This window comes from Solea solea, chromosome 8 (assembly GCF_958295425.1).
Source record: "Solea solea chromosome 8, fSolSol10.1, whole genome shotgun sequence".
In the NCBI taxonomy this organism is placed as follows: domain Eukaryota; kingdom Metazoa; phylum Chordata; class Actinopteri; order Pleuronectiformes; family Soleidae; genus Solea; species Solea solea.
The window spans coordinates 26,857,007-26,876,546 of record NC_081141.1 but is presented as its reverse complement, the minus strand read 5'-3'; the positions used below and the strand labels follow the sequence as shown (position 1 = coordinate 26,876,546).

General features: G+C 36.4%; 1 protein-coding gene across 2 annotated transcripts in view; it reads right to left on the bottom strand.

The window, feature by feature from the left end:
* Positions 1–3,886: 3,886 nt before the first annotated feature.
* Positions 3,887–19,540, bottom strand: part of ppp3cca (protein phosphatase 3, catalytic subunit, gamma isozyme, a) — a 34,681-nt gene continuing 19,027 nt past the window's right edge. Inside the window, exons 7-14 of one of the 2 annotated variants that reach the window (XM_058635357.1) lie at positions 16,479–16,556; positions 16,300–16,394; positions 16,044–16,169; positions 14,687–14,764; positions 13,335–13,419; positions 11,612–11,709; positions 8,845–8,871; positions 3,887–4,449 (exon numbers count right to left, since the gene is read on the bottom strand). In XM_058635357.1, coding sequence (XP_058491340.1) covers positions 4,289–4,449; positions 8,845–8,871; positions 11,612–11,709; positions 13,335–13,419; positions 14,687–14,764; positions 16,044–16,169; positions 16,300–16,394; positions 16,479–16,556 — 748 coding nt within the window. In that variant the 3' untranslated portion in view covers positions 3,887–4,288. Of the gene's footprint in view, positions 4,459–8,844; positions 8,872–11,611; positions 11,710–13,334; positions 13,420–14,686; positions 14,765–16,043; positions 16,170–16,299; positions 16,395–16,478; positions 16,557–19,540 lie in introns of both variants that reach the window. The other variant, XM_058635358.1, reaches the window with a different exon arrangement.

Here is a 19,540-nt window from a genome sequence, read left to right as displayed (position 1 = left end):
AATTTGGACGACATACTAAAGTATGACTTTTTGGACGACATAGTAAAGTATGACTTTTTGATGAATTTTTGGACAACATTGTAAAGTATGACTTTTTGGACGACATAGTAAAGTATGACTTTTTTGTCAAAATTTGGACAACATACTAAAGTATGACTTTTTGGACGACATAGTAAAGTATGACTTTTTGATGAATTTTTGGACGACATTGTAAAGTATGAATTTTTTGTCAAAATGACTTTTTGGACGACATAGTAAAGTATGACTTTTTTGTCAAAATTTGGACGACAGTAAAGTATGACTTTTTTGTCAAAATTTGGACGACATAGTAAAGTATGACTTTTTTGTCAAAATTTGGACGACATACTAAAGTATGACTTTTTGTCAAAATTTGGACAACATACTAAAGTATGACTTTTTTGTCAAAATTTGGACAATATACCAGAGTATGACTTTTTTGTCAAATTTTGAACGACATACTAAAGTATGACTTTTGGACGACATAGTAAAGTATGACTTTTTGATGAATTTTTGGACGACATACTTAAGTATGACTTTTTTGTCAAAATTTGGATGACATACTTAAGTATGACTTTTTTGTCAAATTTTTGGATGACATACTAACCTATGACTTTCTTTTCAAAATTTGGACGACATACTAAAGTATGACTTTTTTGTCAAAATTTGAACGACATACTAAAGTATGACTTTTTGGAGTCATACAAATTTGGACTTTTTTGTCAAAATTTGGATGACATACTTAAATATGACTTTTTTGTCAAATTTTAGATGACATACTAACCAATGACTTTTTTTTCAAAATTTGGACCACATACTAAAGTATGACGTTTTTGTCAAATTTTGAACGACATACTAAAGTATGACTTTTTTGTTAAAATGTTGACGACATACAAAAAAGTCATACTAACCTATGACTTTCTTTTCAAAATTTGGACGACATAGTAAAGTATGACTTTATTTTCAAAATTTGGACGACATACTAAAGTATGACTTTTTGGCAAAATTTGGATGACATACTAAAGTATGACTTTTTGGCAAAATTTGGACGACTTTTTGGACAACATACTTAACTATGACTTTTTGGTGTCTTTTTAGGCGACATACTAAACTACGACTTTTTGGTGTCTTTTTGGACAACATAGTAAACTGACTTCTTGGTGTCTTTTTTGACAACATACTAAACTATGACTTTTTGGTGTTTTTTTGGACGACATACGAACAGGATTCACCCCATTTAAGCAACAAGCCTCTGTCGGTTCATATTGGCAAGTCTGGAAACAGAAACAGACAGACACACAGAGCCACTAAAATAAAGAATTTTCAAAGGAATATTGTCAAATAAAAAAATAAATTTGAATTAAAACTTAAAAAAAAAAAAAAAAAAAAACCCTATAGAAAAATGTGTTTGTAACCACTTTGCTAAATTGGAACGATTAAAAAAGTCAATAAGTGTTTCAGAATTAGGTTTTTTTTTTTCTTTTACATTACAATAGATAAATCTCCATATGTATAGCCTCTGGGGGCAGCAGAACAAGCAGAAAGCAACATCAGCATCACTTATATAAAACATAAATAAAGAGTCAAATAAAACACTGTACTTGATTTTATTAGTTTCTTTCCATTGGTACAACTACATAAAAGATTTCATGGCCTTGCATGACAAGTACGGTACAGTTTTTTCCCCCTCTCCTTCACCCCATTTTTACAACTATTTTAAGATTCCTTTTTTTGAATTATTTAATATTATTATTTTACATTCTGCAGGATATGTAAAGGACCTAACAGGAGGTCAGCAAACTGCATGGCTCACCCAGTAAAGCCAGTAAAAGTTAAACCATTAAAACAAACTAATGTCACAGTCGACAACGTGAAGCCAAATATCATCATCGTCTTTAGGAAACTTTTTTCCTACGAGTCTATTGAACGTAAATGACGTAAATATAAATTCTGGAACTGTGAGTTTTTACCATCCACACACACACACATATGGTGGCATGGCACAAAAAACAGTGTAAGTGAATTCTTAAAGCTTCTTTTTTTTTGTTGTTTTTCTTGCCTTTCATTGAGTTACAGTCAAGTGTGTCGAAGCACCAGGTGAGTTGGTCTTGTGTCCGTGGAGAGGCGGAGCTTAAAGGTACAGTGTGTAGAGAGTCTAGCAACATCTAGTGGTGGAAGTTGCACGTTGCAGCTGATCATATCATCTCACTATTTTGGCGTTCAGTTATCATCAAAATTCAAGTTTTTAGTTTAAAAAAAACACAAGGGTAATCCAACATTGTAAAGGGCTTATTCTGTGGTAGTGAAAACACAAAAGTGATTGTACACTCAAATTCCTTTTTTAAAAATCTGGAAAATAGTGTAATGTTACACACTGGACCTTTAAAGGGTTTGGGAGTGGAGGGTCAAGTAAAGCCTCAGAAGAAAATAAAAATAAAAAATAAATGTACACACCAGCGTTGGAAGCAAGAGTAAAACGGTCTCCATCTTAAAAAATGTATGATAGTGAAGAATCAGCTGTGGTTGAAATGATGACAACAGAACTGTTAATGTCATTTTTAAGACCTCGTTTAGACCTGGCATTAACATCAGTCCTGAGTGATCTAATCCAGATCCAGATGGGGCCAAGTACAGGTCTGAATTTACTATTTGGGCCCGAGCCATAAACGGTAGGGGCCAAAACAACCGGGGATTGGGTTGTTTCATTTCTTCTTTTTGGGAGAATTTGTTACACAGTTGGACAATTATGTCAATTCTAATTATGACAATTATTATGAAATGGCTCAGACTTCATACGTTAGTCGGAATAATATCGGTATCGGTAGATACTCCAGTATTTGATATCGGTATCGGACACAAAAAGTGGTACCATGTGAACTTATGTCTGTCCGACATTCAATCTGATCACTGAGGACTGACGTTAAATCCCAGGTGTGAACAGAGCCCAGGGTCTCGTGTCTGGGAAAAAACGGCATCATCATCGTTTAGTTTCCTGTTTTTGACGCATGTGTGATTATCACAATTATCATAATTCAGTAGGTGGAGACACTAACACGGCTTTGGGGGCGTACGCACACACAAATGATCTTAGTGTCCGCGATAAAACATCAACAAATTACTTATACTGTTAAAACACATTGAGCTTTTTTTCCTCTAAGTAATAACAAACATCAGTCTATTGTGAGGACGGCGTGTCCAGCAGCTCCTTCTCACTTTCCAAACATAGATTGTCCTTTTATTTTTTTAAAGTCCAAAACGAGAGAAGGAGAGAAAAATGTCTTTCCCTGTGCTTTAATCTTCTCCAGAAAAGATCCGCTTAACGTCAGTGCTCAAAGAGAAGAAGAATAATAATAATAAGAAGAAGAATAAGAAGAAGAAGAAGAAGAAGTGCTTCCAAAGTCGTAGGAGTGTTGACGAGAGCGGTTGTCGTGACAGGACATTCCCCTTTTTTTTGTTTTTTTGGTGAAGTGTCCTCGCTGACGTCAAGTGAACACAAGTCAAAACAGTAAAACTGTCACTGGATCCTTCACTTTAAACCGTTTCCCTTCATTAATGTCATCATAATAATCATCATAATAATACAAGAGGAAAATACTCTACAGAGTGAAAATACTGAATCAGAATCCGTTCAGTGTCTTTGGGGGATTCATTAAAAGTGTGTGTGTAGGTGTGTGTGCGTGTGTGTGTGTAAAATGTATAAATATGATTATACTGTACGTCTTCTGTAAGTAGAAAATATTAAATTTATATAATTTAACTTCCCTTATTCTTTTTGAAATCATACAAAAAGATATATATATATATATATATATATATGTTTATATATATATATATATATATATATATATATAAATATACACATATATATACATATAAATATATATATAACTGAAACATATATAAGCAAACACTGCATCGTATGTAGAATCTCAAAGCGCCTAAAATCCACATGAGGCCGTGGACACATGGAAACCACATTTAAAAAAGACTAAATTAAATAAAAGTAATAATAATAGTAAAGTGACTAAAAGGGGGGGGGGATTTGTCTAAGTGTGTCAACTCAAATTTATAAAATTTACTCTTTTATACTTTGACATGTATAAGTTAGGACACGTTTGAAAGTCTCCATACAATCATTTGTTGCTAAAAAAAAAAACAACGCAAACAAAAATAATCTAGAATAAAACGGTGATTTTCGGCCTCCCAGAAGACAGAGACAGACAGAGAGAGACAGAGAGAGAGAGAAAGGATGAATCGGGGATATGTGACTCTATCCAGTGCCGTTGTTGTTGGGAGTGTTGGTGTTGATGGTGTTGATGGCGGTGGTACCGTCCGGCTGCTGGCCGTCTTTGCGCGGCGGCATCCTCTCGTTGATGCGGTCCAGGCCTCGCGCTTCCTCGAAGTTGCGGATCTTCCTCGTCGGAGAGAAGCCTTGAATGGCTGAAGGACAAAAAGGTAGAAAAAAGAAAAACATTGAAGTCATTTATCTTGTCAGGCGTCTGCACTTGTCTGCTCGATGCAGCTGCACGACACTTTTCATGCTTTCAGAACTTAAGGCTTTACAAAATGCATTTTTCGTCTTCTTATGCGAGTTGTGATTGTGCAGAAGTCACAAAATAGACTGTTTTTCTTTTACTTTTGTTCATAAAAACCTGCGATTTCCAGGTCTAAACACAAACCCAATCCGTCCTGAATTCATTCACTTACAAAACCACACTGGAGTGTGTGCCTTGAAGACACATGTGTCCACTCTCCACATTCAGCTGCATGAACGTAATCTATTCTCAGGACAGATTAGAGACCTAGAGTCTTCTCAGCTGACGTCCTCTGATCTGCAGCAGTTTCAGGTTTTTTTTAACACTAATATCTAATGCACTAATGTCAATTACAATTTAAAGTGACACTTTAAATGAATTTAGTGTTGTTTAAGAAGCGGTATTTAAGTCCTATGTCTGAACACGGTCACAATCTGTCCCGAATTCATCCGTTCACAAAACCACAAATGGCTGTGGTTTGACGTCCTCTGTCACAGGCACAGAATATCAGCCACTGACGACGTGACACGACAAATGTGGGTGTTTTGTTTGTAAGAAGGGATTTTAATGAAATTAGAATTGTAAAAAGTATAATTCAGTATCGTATTTCAATTTCAGACATTGTGGGAAAGAAAATCGGTACAAAAGTCAAAGATATCGACAAATTGTGCGTGTTTGTTTAGATATTTACTCCACGTTTGCCATGAACCATGAAACCGTACAGAAAACACGGCACATGCACAGGTCAACAACAACAACAACAACAACAACAACAACAACAACGACGACAGCTAGATTGTGTGTGTGTGTGCGTGTGTGTAGACTTACAGCAACATCCCGGTAACAGCAGAGGAAATCAGACAGAGAAAGAGAGGTGTGCACATGAAAACCAAACTTTGTAAAAAAAAACGCTGTTCACATTTACGTAACTCTTAATTCACTTTACTGAAATGACTATGTTTATTTATTAATTACGTTTACAGAGAGGTAACATTGTGACGATGTGTCAGGGGTTTAGAAGTGGATTTGCAGGTTATATCCAAGGGTTTTCTCTTGCACCACCAGATATCTGCGATGAAGCACTTGTGTTCACTGTAACTAAAAATACTACAAGCAAATTATGAGTTACTAGGTTTCAGGCAGGTTCCTTCATGTTGCTTATGTTGCTTTGTACTTTTAGTGTGAGATGTCTTTTCTTTGCTAGTGTTTTATTGTTTTTTTGGGATTTTACTGTTACTGTATTGGCAAACTGTGTTGTTTTTAAAAGTGAGATAAAGATCAAATTAAATTGGATGTGATTCACATGGGGATACCTTTAAAAGGATAACTGAGTAGTAACACAAATTTGGGAGGTAATAAATAAATATATCCTTGTTATTTTCAGAGAGAAATATCCCATAGTACAGTGATTCCCCAAGTGGTGGGTCATGAAAAAGATCATTAAATATAAATAAATGTTTTTAATTTTCTGTTTTGTAAATTAAGTTTTAAAAATTGCTGTAAAATATGCACCGTAAATAATAATAATAAAAACACTTATAAGGAATAAAACAAAGCAAACAGCGTTATTATTATAAATGATGTTATTTTCTGCTTCTTCATGTTAACGTTTGGTTAAATATTGTGACATTTGCAATAAATTGTTATTTATGTTATGTTGATGGTTAATTACGCACTTTGTTGTGAAGCTAAACTTTATAAGCCCAGCCGTAATGACCAAAATACCACAAATTCAGAAATAAAGTGAAAGTGGACAGATTATTAATCTGCAATAATACTTTTTGTATCACCACTGTTCACATGAAAACAATAATATATTGTATATTTAAGGTTTTGGTGTGAAACCCACAGATTTGAAAGTAGGAATAGTTGGTATAAAAGGGCACAGAAAACACCTAATACGACAAATGCATGTGCATGAAAACTAGGTCAACGTAATGACCACATAATTTAACGACATCAATAAGCTGCTATATTATTACTCTCATCAGAATCATCTTAAGTGTTGTCACACACTGACTGAGATTAAACTTTGACCCACGCACAATATATGGAAAACATGAGGTACATGAAATGCTGCAGTGATGACTTCATTTATTGTATTATGGGTATTATCACCATGAGTCACACAGCGGCTACTGTAACCTGCAGGAAAGTTAATAAACGCTGAGGCTGCGCAATATTTGGAAATCATGTGATATATACATGATAACATTGTTGGAGTGATTTGATGATGGTGTGATGTATGACGAGCTGGATTCTTTATTATATTAGATATTATTAGATGATTGGGCAACAGTGACTTGTCTTTATCTTATCTTACTTTTATATTGTTTATGATTGTAATGACATATGGTTATGATTTTTTTTTACTCTCAAAAATAAACTTAAAGGTTAAACAGAGTTAAAATTGTTTAACAGAAGTAATAGACTCTAAGTAGAAGATATAATGTTAGATGGGCTGCAAAGATTTATCAATTAATTGATTATTTATCAAGTAAAAAACTCAATGTCAATTATTTTCATAAGTGATTTACTGGGTTAGTTATTTCCTAATAATAAAAACAATCTCTTTTTCAGCTGAGAGTATTTTCTGGTTTCTCCACATAAAGAAATCACTAAAACTGAATGATTTTGATTTTTGGACATTTGAGAGCATCATTATCTACATTTTTCAACATTTTATGGACCAAACAAATAATCAAATAATAATTAATTGAGAAAATAACCCAAAATGTTAGTGAGATCAGTGTTTTGACAAAATAATGTAAGAGTGAATATTGAAAGCTGTGAAAAACCCTACGTGTAGTGAGATTTTACGACTGTGTAATGTGATTATACACGACTCAAATGTTGGAAAAGCATATTAAAGAGAGGAATGTGTGTGGGAGAACATTAAGTAAATGTTTGTAAACTACTCATTTAAATGCAGGTTGTTTGTATGAACACGCTGCCACAAGCCAAACTGACTAAAAAGACTCATTTTCTCACGACTCGACTGATGCCTGACGAAGCAACAACTGCCGCCGTCGACCAGAAGGAGCAGACGACGTAGCAACAGCCGAGCGATGTAACAGGATTAGCCTCTGAAAATATCCCAGGCAGGGATGTCCCTGGTCTTATCTTAGCCAGGTCTTAGCAGCCGGGCTTTTTATGTGCGTGTGTGTGTGTGTGTAGGGGGGGGGATCCACACTTGGCAAGAAAAGCCCATGAGACCAGAGCTTCTTGTCAACAAGGGACAGTTTGAGTCCTGAACTTGATATACTGTACATAACTGCCCTTTAACAGCACAGGCGTTAGTCTTCTGATGTGCACCGACCAACAAGCCCAACTCTAGTGGAGCTGCTGGACATTTATCCTGATTTAAAAGTGCTTCTATAAGTGGATTTGGTATTAGTTTACAGTACAGTAACGACATAGTAATAGTACGGTCATAACTTTATATAAGGGAGGTAATAATAATAGTTATTTTTATGGTCATTTTCACCTTGGGATGCACTGATACCACTTTCTACTGTGATAGACAACATTAGACAGTTTAAACATGTACAGTCAAATACAAATGTATTTAAAAAGTGAATTTAAAATGTTTAAAAGTGAGTAATAACAACGGTAATAAAGAGATATCATGTTAATACCATGTTATTTCAAAGGAATAAGTATAACACCTTCATGTGAAATAGTCCTTTAAACAAAATTACCATATTACTACCATACTATTACAAAAAGGTTATCCATGTTCATATTCATGTTTTCTGTAATATGAATCCGTTAAGGACGAGCCGATATGATACCCAATATCGGAAAGAAAAAATCCCATAAATCGCATGATTTATTATGTACAGTGACAAAAATCTGCTTTGAAATAGCTTGAAATGGCACCAACTCGATAGTTTAAAAGGTCTAAAATGAGTGTACTGGACTGATATCAGTGTCAGTAGATTCTGTGATATCCGTATCAAAGATGAAAAAGTCATATTGTGCCATCATGTCTTGAATCTGTCACTGATTGACTGACAATCTCTAACCTACATGGCCTATTTTTACAATGACGACACCAGTGTGACTCAACAGGCACTGATAATGCAAGAGCAACCCACACTGAGGTAAAATACACAATACAATAATCAGTAAACACAGGGAGGAGGAGATCAATAAAACCAAGGAAGGAGGGGAATGAAAAAAAAAAAGAAGAAAGACATTCATATTTCACTGTTGGGAGTCTGTGTTTACAGGGTGAACAACACGCACGAAAAAACAAAGACATGACATTTCACACAGCCATGCGTACCTTTCGCCTTAGCTGCCTCAATGGTAGCTATGTTAGTGAGAGTTGAGGAAAGGGGGGGGGGGGAGGGGAAAAGTTGAGTCATCAACAGGCAGCCAGAGACAGTAAATACAACAGTAACATCAAACTGTAAAGCCCCAGTGCAATAAACAAGGGGGAAACAGATGGCAGAATATAAGGCCGACAACCCCCCGGTACAAGACTCTGGAAGTAAAAGTCACAGCAGCTGTATAAAAAAAGAAAATCATCAAAACATGCAAGCGAGCTGGCTAGTGGTTTTATGAGGTTGGATAGAAGAAGCCTGGAGGAGGTTTAAGATGGTGCTGGTGTTAAAGGGTCATGAGGACTTAGGTGTGAGGAGCTGAGGGGGGGATTTGGATGAGCACTAAAGCCGTGTTTCCATCGAGTGGAACGCTTCGGTTTGGTATAGTATGGTGCATATATTCTTTTGCGTTTCCATTCGGAGTAGTACCAAAATAACAAGCCTCTGCTGCTCCATTTTTTGGCACCGTTCACTCAGGGTACCAGAGTAAAATGGTCACAACACAGAAAATCGTCACTCCCTTACCAGTCTCTTCTCATGCAAAGCTGCTATCTTTAATGTCGCGCTCGGTGTTGTTGTTCCTTGTCCCCGCATGAGTACGCATGATGTCAAGCTACACCCCGCCTATCACGTAGAGGTACTGTTTTCAGTCAAAACGCAAGCCTGAACCAGGGCTTGATTGTTCCAAACTGAACTGTGCCATGATGGAAACACAGCATAAGAGTCTAAGACTCTTGGAGATGTGCAACTATGACTAAGGATGGTTATCAGAGATTTTACATGGTACTAATACTTTTATCAAAACTGCTTATCAAACTGCTTAGTGGATTTTGATCAGAAATAAAAAAACAAAATAAGTTAAGAATTTGCTTTTTTATCTAAGACTTTCTAACTAACGTTCTAACATGCTGTTAGAGCTCCTCCTGTTGGCAGTGATTTTCCGTTCAAAGCGCGTTTGTTCCATTTGACTCTACTGAGTGACGAGTGCATGCAGCATTGTTAATAAAATAACAATTAGTAATATTAGTAGTAAGTTTGTAGTTCATTAGGGAAGCTGCGATGCCAGAGTATTTGAGAGAAAAAAAAAGAGGTCAGTAACATAAAAATCTACAAATTAGTAGCTGCCAATAATTATGGCAAAAACCTTTAGATAATCAAAAATTGATATTTACACATGAGTAAAAGTTATACATCGGTGGGGCCAAATAATTAGGCAGAAATCTGAGGACAGCCTGATTTTCGAATCGAAGGCACCACGTCATAACATCATATCAACATACCGTCAATAACACTGAATACATTTTACCCAGCCATGTGTGAAATACTAAATTATTTATGTGTTGACAGCCTTTCCATTAAACTCTACATTACGAGACACTTTGCAAGTGATGAATCCTCATATAAGGATTAAAAAACATAGACCAGAATGACTGGTCCAGCCTCGGTTTGAACCGGCCTCCCTGACCTGAGAAGCTGCGGCCAGGCGAGCTGACATGGACAATGACATTCTCCAAAAGGTCACAACATGTGGTTTCTCTTTCGATTGCTCTGAGCCTCCAGCGTGGTAAAGTGTAACTCCCAGCATGCTCTCTGGTGGGCGAGGCCAGGCACTGGCCTTTAGATCAGAGGGTCGGTCACCACATCCCGGTGACAGGCTGACCTCCTGGACCAGCAGGCCCACAGCTCTGCCCCGAAAAACTTTGTGCAGACGCAGCGTTCGAGTCAAAGTCTAGCCAGAGCTTCCTGTGGAGGCCGTGACACAATTGATCTAGAACTCTTTAAAAGGGAGTAGCAGCACAGGGAGGACAGTCTCCCCAAACTGGAAGCTTTTACTCCCACCGTCATTAGTGGAGCGGCCGACTTTTGTTAACCATTAAAGTGGAGTTCGCACAAACTACTCTGCATTTTTGCAGCTGGAAAAATAAAGAGTGAAAGCCAAGTACGATAAAGGAAAGAACGAGACGGTATGTCCTGCACCAAATGGGACATGTTTCAAGGAAAGCTGTCCAACACAAAACTATTATTATAAAAAATATATCTCAAGTTCTTTTTAGCATAAAAAAATACAATAAATCTGACAATTGCTATTTTTGTCATAGCAATATCAAACTAATAGGGGACTTTTTCTTAAGTATATCTTTTAGTATTATTATTATTGTTATTTATTGTTTCCTTCATAACCAAAACAGGTCCACTTTATATCATGACTACCACAATATCACCAATCATATTTAGAAATGAATTGCAAAATAAATATATATATGAATATAAAGTATTTACCTCAGATAAGAATTACGGTTTAACCTTTAAGTCAAAGTGTCCATTTTTGTGAAGGAAATTCAAACTTTAAGTATATAATATATTATACAGTCATGAAAACATAATTTTTAGTGTGAATGTTTTTGTCCTGTTATAATCAACGATTTGTTTTCCTATAGTTAATGTAGATGAGATGAAGGATTGTAAAACTCAATGAAAAACAGTTGATTTATGAGAATCTAATCATTTATCTCATGAGGGAAAAACACATTTTCAGCATCATGACAGATATTTTTCTGAATTCAATTTGCTTGTAAGCACCACAATCAAATGGTTCAAAACAACACACACTTGGGGATAAAACGGTTATAGAAATGTCCTTTGAGGTGCAGGTTGAGCTAAAATGGAGGCCAGAGAGGACACAGTGTACTGAAGAGAGGGATACACTGTGAAATAAAACACACTCACCGGTCTGTAAGGTCTGTTTTCCTCCTGACAACACTCCCACTGGAAGAGTTCCAGTTGGGGTCAGGCCTTTGAGCGTTAACACGCTCTCACTTTCCTCCCTGGAGCACAAACAAGGCACAGACAGACACACACACACACACACACACACACACACACACACACACACACACACACAGGTTTACATTTCAGGAAGAACCTGGTGATTATGACGCTGTTCTGTAACCAAGACGTCTGAGGTTTCTGTCATCAATTGATATTTAACCCGTGCTAAATCCGTGTCTGCTTGATAAAAGTGTTCAACTCTGCTCGATCGTCGGCCTCAAGCCATACTGTCAACATCTGCCCTGGTTCTGTAAGTGGGTCACTGATGTCTTGTGTCCATTTTAGCAGCGGAAGCAAATATTTTTATGGATCGTTACCAGAGGGAATGAGCAGCTCTCCTTTAGATTCAAACAAGATACTTTTTCTTCTTTTTTTGTTTTGATTACTCAAAAAGCTTACCTTAAAATAGATATTTCACATAATTCTGAATTGTTTTTTACTTTCTTTTGATTTCTTCATTTTATGACAGAAATATATGGAATTAGATTTGTTCTTTGCAATGCCTCACTTGTCCTTTGCGCTCCCTGATTTGTTCTTTGCGCCGTGGTTTTTTGTTTGTGGGCGGGCCTTAGAAAGCTACCTGTTGATTGGCTACTGAATTTTTGAGTGACAGCTCAATGGACGTTACAAGTCGTCACGGGCTTGGAGTCCCTGTCTGTCTGGAACCTGTTCCCCGTTGACATCCGACAAAATAACTGTAAGTATCTAACGTTTACAGTTATTTTGTCAGATGTAGTTGGCGAAAACTTGGGGAACGTTTTCCAGATGGGCAGCGATTTTCAAAGAATAAAATACAATATTTTTGAACGATTAAATCAATATTTCATTTGCTTCTTAAAGTGTTGTTTGACACAAATCTGATTCCATAAAAATAGCTCACTGACATATACAGTCCACAAACGAAATACTTCCTGCTACTGCACAACAAATCCGGTAGTAATCTGAGTAGAAACTATCATTTTTTATCAAATCATTGATTAAACATTTAGCAGCTTTGTAAGTTTTTAAAAAATATACAATTATGAACGGCCACTTTTTAGAGTCAAACAAACAATCATAGTAAATATTCATCCCCCATCTCTATTAACAACCAATGCCAATTTGTATGCGTTAATATAAAGTATAAGTATCTGTCAACAAGCTTTTTATGTTAACTTTTCTGTTTAATGAGTTGGAAAAAAACAGAGATTAAGAACTAAAACTAGGCACTGCATTGGAAAAAGTAATTTATGAAAATGTATGTAGTCAAATATTATTTTTATTACACTTTCTTTGTGTGCCTGAGAGCACTGAGCCTTAAGCACAGCTCTGACAGCGGGAGCAGCAGCGTTAATCGAGAACAATATTTAATGTCATTATACAGTCTGCCTGCATCGTGACTCATCTCGTGCCAGCTCATTAATCTGCACACGCCAACATTGTGTTTTCTCTCTAACAACTACAGTACATTGTGGTTTGTTCAGTGGAGGTAATTGTGACACCACACACCCACATCCACCCACTGTGATCCATACATGCATCACATACAGTATGTATGCGCAGGAGCCCTTTTATAGTTGAAGTGTTGTCACGAGAGAGGACAGGTAACATCAAAGGGAGAACATTAATGACAGGGTCAGACCTGAGCACTGAGAAGACGCGCGCCATTTTCCCCACGGCGCGGATCTTGTTCCGGATGACCTCCTTACGCATCGCAGAGGTGCCGCCTGGAACGAGAACACAACGCAGGGTCAACACACATTATTATTATTCAAAACCACGGTTTTACCCCCCCATCCTTTTGTTGCCAACTCATCAAAAAAAGAACAATGCGGCACACACAATAGAAGGAGAACAAAAGGGATGACGGGACGCAGCGATTGAGAGGTGAAGCGAGGGTTTAATGGTGGTTTTCAAAGCCAGAGTGGCTGTTCTCCGGGGAGCACAACTTCCTCATCAACATCACGCATGTGGGACACAGGCTGAATTATGATGAAGGGCTGAGGATAAATCACCTCCCAGCAGTCTGTGTCAATTAAGCCAGTGCCAGGGCTGGTTTATTTTTATCAAATTTAAAAACAGAAAATGAAAGAGCAGAAGTAAAAGGGAACTTTAGAGACGATCATCGGCACCGGCAGATGTGCTCGTTATTTTTAGACTTAACAAATGACCTATATTCTGTGCTCATATACACCTACTAGTTTTATTATTATCAAAACAAATAAATGTGTTACGCACACTCTTTTCCCTAAGACGACAATGTCACATAGTTATTTTAAGAGTTTAAGTTGTGAACTACAGAATATAATGTAGGCTACAGACACACAAGCTACACACAATTCAAATCCAGCATAAAACGTTTATTCCAATTTTATACAGGTGTCACACAAATGATAATGTGATGCTTTGTTCTCCTGCTATTCTACGGATTTCAATTTTATTAAATTTTTTATTTTCTTAACCTCTCCTGGACATTCTTAAAAAACTGTTTCTTGTTCTAATGTGTACTTTTGCCCTGTCCCAATTTGAGTGAAAAGTTCATAAACTTTGTGGTTGCAGTTGCTTTTTATATGCTTTGTATAGAAAATGTACAGTATCCACCTAACTTCACGAGCAGAGAGCTCCGACCAAGTTCTGGCTCCTGATTGGATAAAGTGATGCGGGATTTAAAACATGTTGTCAGAAAATCAGAGATATTTAACAGGTTCATATCTGGGGACATAAACAGTGTAAAATGGTAGAGAAATGGCTTCTGATTGTTTTGCTGCAAATGTGACTAACGCCTGGAAAAACCTTCAGGAGGGGTTTATTTGTTTAGTATTATTGGTATTTAATGTTCCACACAGGCACATGTTTTATGCATGCTACAATTATTTAAAAAGATAACGTGTATTTTACTCGGTATTTAACGAGCAGCAGCTTTATAATCATTAACATTAACTGTCCAGAATGACGTGTTTTCAACAGCAATATGACTCTGACTCCACCACTTACCTTCATAAAGGTCATCTCCCTCTGACATGAGCTCATCGTCTGAGCAAATGTTCAGCACATTCACCAGCATCTCCGTCACTGTGGGAGAGAAGCCATTTTTTGTTCATTTATACCAGGGCCAAACCCATGTTTGAGGTCTGTATCGCTTTTATATTTATATTTAATCAACTCACAGAACTGTAATTGCATCTCATTGTTCTCTCTAAATATTGTAACTTAATTACTGTTCTTCGTATAATCCAGAGCTTTCATAAAACTCGTTCCATAAAAACCGGAGCTGAGCTGGAAATTCCTCCCCTATCAGGTCAAAATAATACAGTAATGAATAACACATACTTGCTTTTGGAAAATGACACACATTTCACATGTGGCAAATTGGGAAAAACAAGAATGATTTTAATAAATCCTGGATTCCTGAGTGATTATTAACATAGGAGCAATATTATTCCATTTAATACTCTACTAATGAGCAACAGCTGCCGAAAGGAAAAAGCTGTTAAAAAGCAGAATTTACCATAAAGTAGCCTATTTTGAATGTTTCTCTGATTCCATGACTCATAATAATTCTGTGTTTGTCCGAGTCACAAGTTGAGGAATCATAAAAAGCCAATAAAGTTAGTAAAAACAAAGCTTTATTAATGGCCTTTCATTCACTTCTTGAGGTTACTTTCACAATGGAAGTCGGAATTGGGCGTAAAATCACCTTTGACCACTTTCCAGATGAGAAGTCGGGGTAAGAAACAAGGATCTTAACGTATTATTAACAATGCCAGTCAGTAGGAACACTGAAAAAATGAATCATTGAATACTTTATTGATAAGTATTGAAATCTATTTGATTTTATTTAAATCATTAACCGACGATTATTTTCATAAATTTTCAGCTTCATTATATTCTCTATTAATCAAGTACTTATTTATTCAGTAAAATGTCAGAAAACGTTGATTAATGTTTACCAAACCTGTAATTGATGATGTTCTCAAATGTCTTGTTTTGTCCACAAACCAAAATGACTCACTTTTAATGATTTCTTTGATATATTGAGCAAAGTACAATTAAGAAGCAGAAAAATACCCAAACCGATTTAATCGATTATAAAAATAGTTCACGATTCATTTAGTTATCGATTAACCATCAATTAATTGAATAATCGTTGCTACCCTAAACATTTCCAAGATTTATTAATCAAATTCCTTAAAAATCAGCATAAATCTGTGAAATAATCCAGTTTAGTTAAAACATATTAAAATGTTTTGACATTTGAGAACATCCTAATTTCCAGGTTTGGGAAACAGATGAACATTTTTCAATGTTTTCATTGACATTTTATGGACCAAACATTTAAAACAAAACATACCCTTCTCTCCAACGAAAGGCAAAGACCATGTAAAGACGTCCATGAAGTTGGGTAACCAGTACGGGTGAGGGGAGCAGTTGAACTGTCGGATGTTCATCACATTGTTCTCATATTTTAATACAGCAGCTAGGATTGACAGAGGGGAAGAGATGGGAGGAGAGATTCAAGGACTGAAGGTTGGTCCACGAGAAAACAACAAAAACAACAGCAACAGTGAGACAGTGAGGAAAAGAAATAATAAACAAGACACACACACCTTTGTTGTTATAGACATCTAGATAATTTGGAGCTGAAAAGATTGTGATTAAAGATGGGAAGCCTGTGGTCTGGCTTTTTCTGTACATCCGATACCTGGACAGCCACAGACAAAAGACTCTTATAACTTATTCTGTATATTGCATCATGCTGAGAATAAATAAAATAAATAATAATTACCCTGCATCCTGTGCTTCATGGGCTCTTATTACTGAGAGCAGGTTATTATTTACCAAAAAGTCACACACGGCCGAGTAACTGCAAAGAAAAAAGAGACACTGAGTTAATACAGAGTGGAGGGGGAAAAAAACCTTAAAACCTTAAAATAAACCATTAAAAAGGTACAGCATGAAACCACTTATGACCAACACACTGACTGTGGTTTGTCATTTTTTAGTATGCTAGCACGTCCCTTGGCCTGCAGAGCTGCAGGATTTAAGATGCTGAGCGTCCACAGGCACGACTCTGGCATTTATGAGCTCTGCTGTTTCTTTTCTTCCATGAGGGCCGACGGCAACAGCCGGAGCTGAGGGAAGACGGCGGATTTTAAAAGGTCCGGTGTGTAAAAGTATTTTCAGCTGGCGGAAATTGAGGACAAAATAACAATACCCAAATTGTGTACAATCATCTGATTGTATGAATGTTTGTTTTTCATTAGCAAAGAATGAAAAGCTGGGTCAACATTGTGGATAGCCATGTTTTTACAGTAGCCCACAATGGACAAACTTAACATCTTTCAAGTTTCAGGCTAACTGAAGTAGAGCTCGACCTATATTGGCTGAAGCAGATGCTGATTTTTTAGAAGACAGGGCACTGGTCAGTGGTCGATAATTGATGCCATTTTTTATGGCCCTTATATTTAGCCAATTTTCTTTTTTCTCCCATCCGATAAAATAGAAGTTTAATAGTATAGTTAAGTAGTTTAATAGCTTAGTAGTAATGGTGGTGGGAGCTAACAAGCTATGCTTCTTCTCACTCCTTCTCGAATATGTCATCTATTTTCTTTTGTTCTATTATTTTGCTTCCTCAATTTAATTTCTACTGTATATTATGTAGTATTTTCCAATAAAAATAATGTATCTACATATTAAGTACCAGGTATTAAAAGAAATTCAGTTTTTGTGACTTTTATCAAGTTTCTGAGATGAAAAATGGGGTGAGGTGAGGGATTTTCAGCTGCAACTTCACCAATAAATGTTTACACACTGTGCCTTTAAATCTTTTACTGCCTTTCTCTCTCTCTCTTCCACCAACAACGCCTTAACTAATCCGCTGGTAATGTTCAGAGGGAAAAAAAATGAGTGGGCGATCAACATTTTATGAGATCTACATCAGGGAAAGATTAATGGTTTCTGACATTTTACTGCTTCAAAACCAAAAAAAAACAAAAAACTAGACACTGAATTTCACACTTTCCAAGAAAAATTGACCAAGTATAAATCAGGTTTAAAAATGTCAGAGTCATCACAGCTGCGAATGAAGCCACTAAAATGGTTGAAAGGACAAATGTTGATGCTCTTCATTTGAGTTTGGTGCCAGACAAGCAGCTTTCACACATTCATGCAGGGAAAATGTAATCCTGGCAAGGTATTTGGTGAGTGGGTGAGTTAAAAACACTAAAAAAAAGCGAAATCATCCTTATAAGTAGCATTTGTAGAAGGAAGAGTAGTTCCTGCTGCTGCTGCTGCTGCTACAGAGCTGCTGCAGAGTCAGACGATGTCAGTTAGAGTTTGAAGAACAGTCAGGGAGCAGACTGTTGATATGACACAAGACAAGTGGGAAAAAAAACACTGACGTACACAGTGCGAAATAAATAGTTTTGCTCTTTGGCTTTTCAGAAAGTGACAGACAACAACAAATATGTGTCCGCCTCGAGCTATTTTTGAGTTAAAGGACCTTTGCCAAGTTTGATACCAGGGAGGAAACGGTGCCTTTGCAAACCATGTATGGCACGAGCAAAGTTAAAGACTAAAAACTAAAACTCAACTGTTAATATCACTTTTATCGGACATCACACACGTTTTCACACAGAGACTTAGTGCAGCCCTCTGAGTATCTTATTAAAAACTAAATATAAAATGAATGTGTATATAAAACATATAAAGCATGACTATATATAAACTTGACATGAAAAAGAGGGTTGCCCCGGTCTACAGCACACTAGCTGCTCTAGGCTGTAATTTTAGCTAAATGATAACGTGCCAAATGCTTACAATGACGACAAACTGTAAACATGTGGTTTGACATACAGCATTATATTTACATCTGTGTTAATTTTAGCTCACAGTCTCTGTTTGCTAACATTTACTGATCAATAAAAAAAACAAAAGCTGATGCATACAGGAATGTCATTAATCTATCTATCCTCTGTAGTAAGTATAAAGTTACTTATTTTTAAAATTTTAAAAAGGATACAAAAAATGTTTTCAATGATCAAAAAAATCAATGATTGCTTTTATCAAAACAAATCTTTCTACTTCTACTACGTCAGTGACAACCTAATTTGTGGTGCATCTATTATCACAAGGTGGCAGCAGCAGCAGCAAGCATTTAGTTTGTGGATTTCATGTGTGTTTGCAGAAGTGATGGCATTTACGAGGTTCCTTGAATGCATGTTCATTGAAGCTGCTCAATTGGTCCAACACACTGTGAACCCTGCGTTATTTTCACTATCTCTCCTGCACTGGAATTTAGAATATTCAACGAATAATACCAACGAATATTCCGATTTAAAATACATACTTTTCCCCATTCAGAAAAATAACTAACCCACAACATGACATGCTGATTCTGACCTACATATTTTCAATCTACGCATAGTGAAGAAGGCGATATATAGGGCTTTTGGATTGTGTCAGATTTTATTTTTAACTACTCTAACCCAATCTAGAGATTTTGACCAGTATTGGACCGATACCGAATATCATATCGGCTCATTCCTAGTTATTATATCACTCACATGGACAAAATACACTGTATTCATTTGCCTCCCATCATCCTCCCTGATCTTATTAAATTATATTAAAAAAATACATATACTAAGCTTATACAGCTTGCATCTGTCCTGTACAGTATAACCTATTTTGTAAACCCTTTTTTCAAATATGGTGCAGCTATTTTTAACAAGCAGTCTTTATCTGGTAACCAGTTTTGAAAAGGGCATTTCTTTGAGTGTCTGACCTACAAAAATTGAAGCTTCCACCACTGGCTTGTGTAATGCAGCCTATTTACTCATATGAATT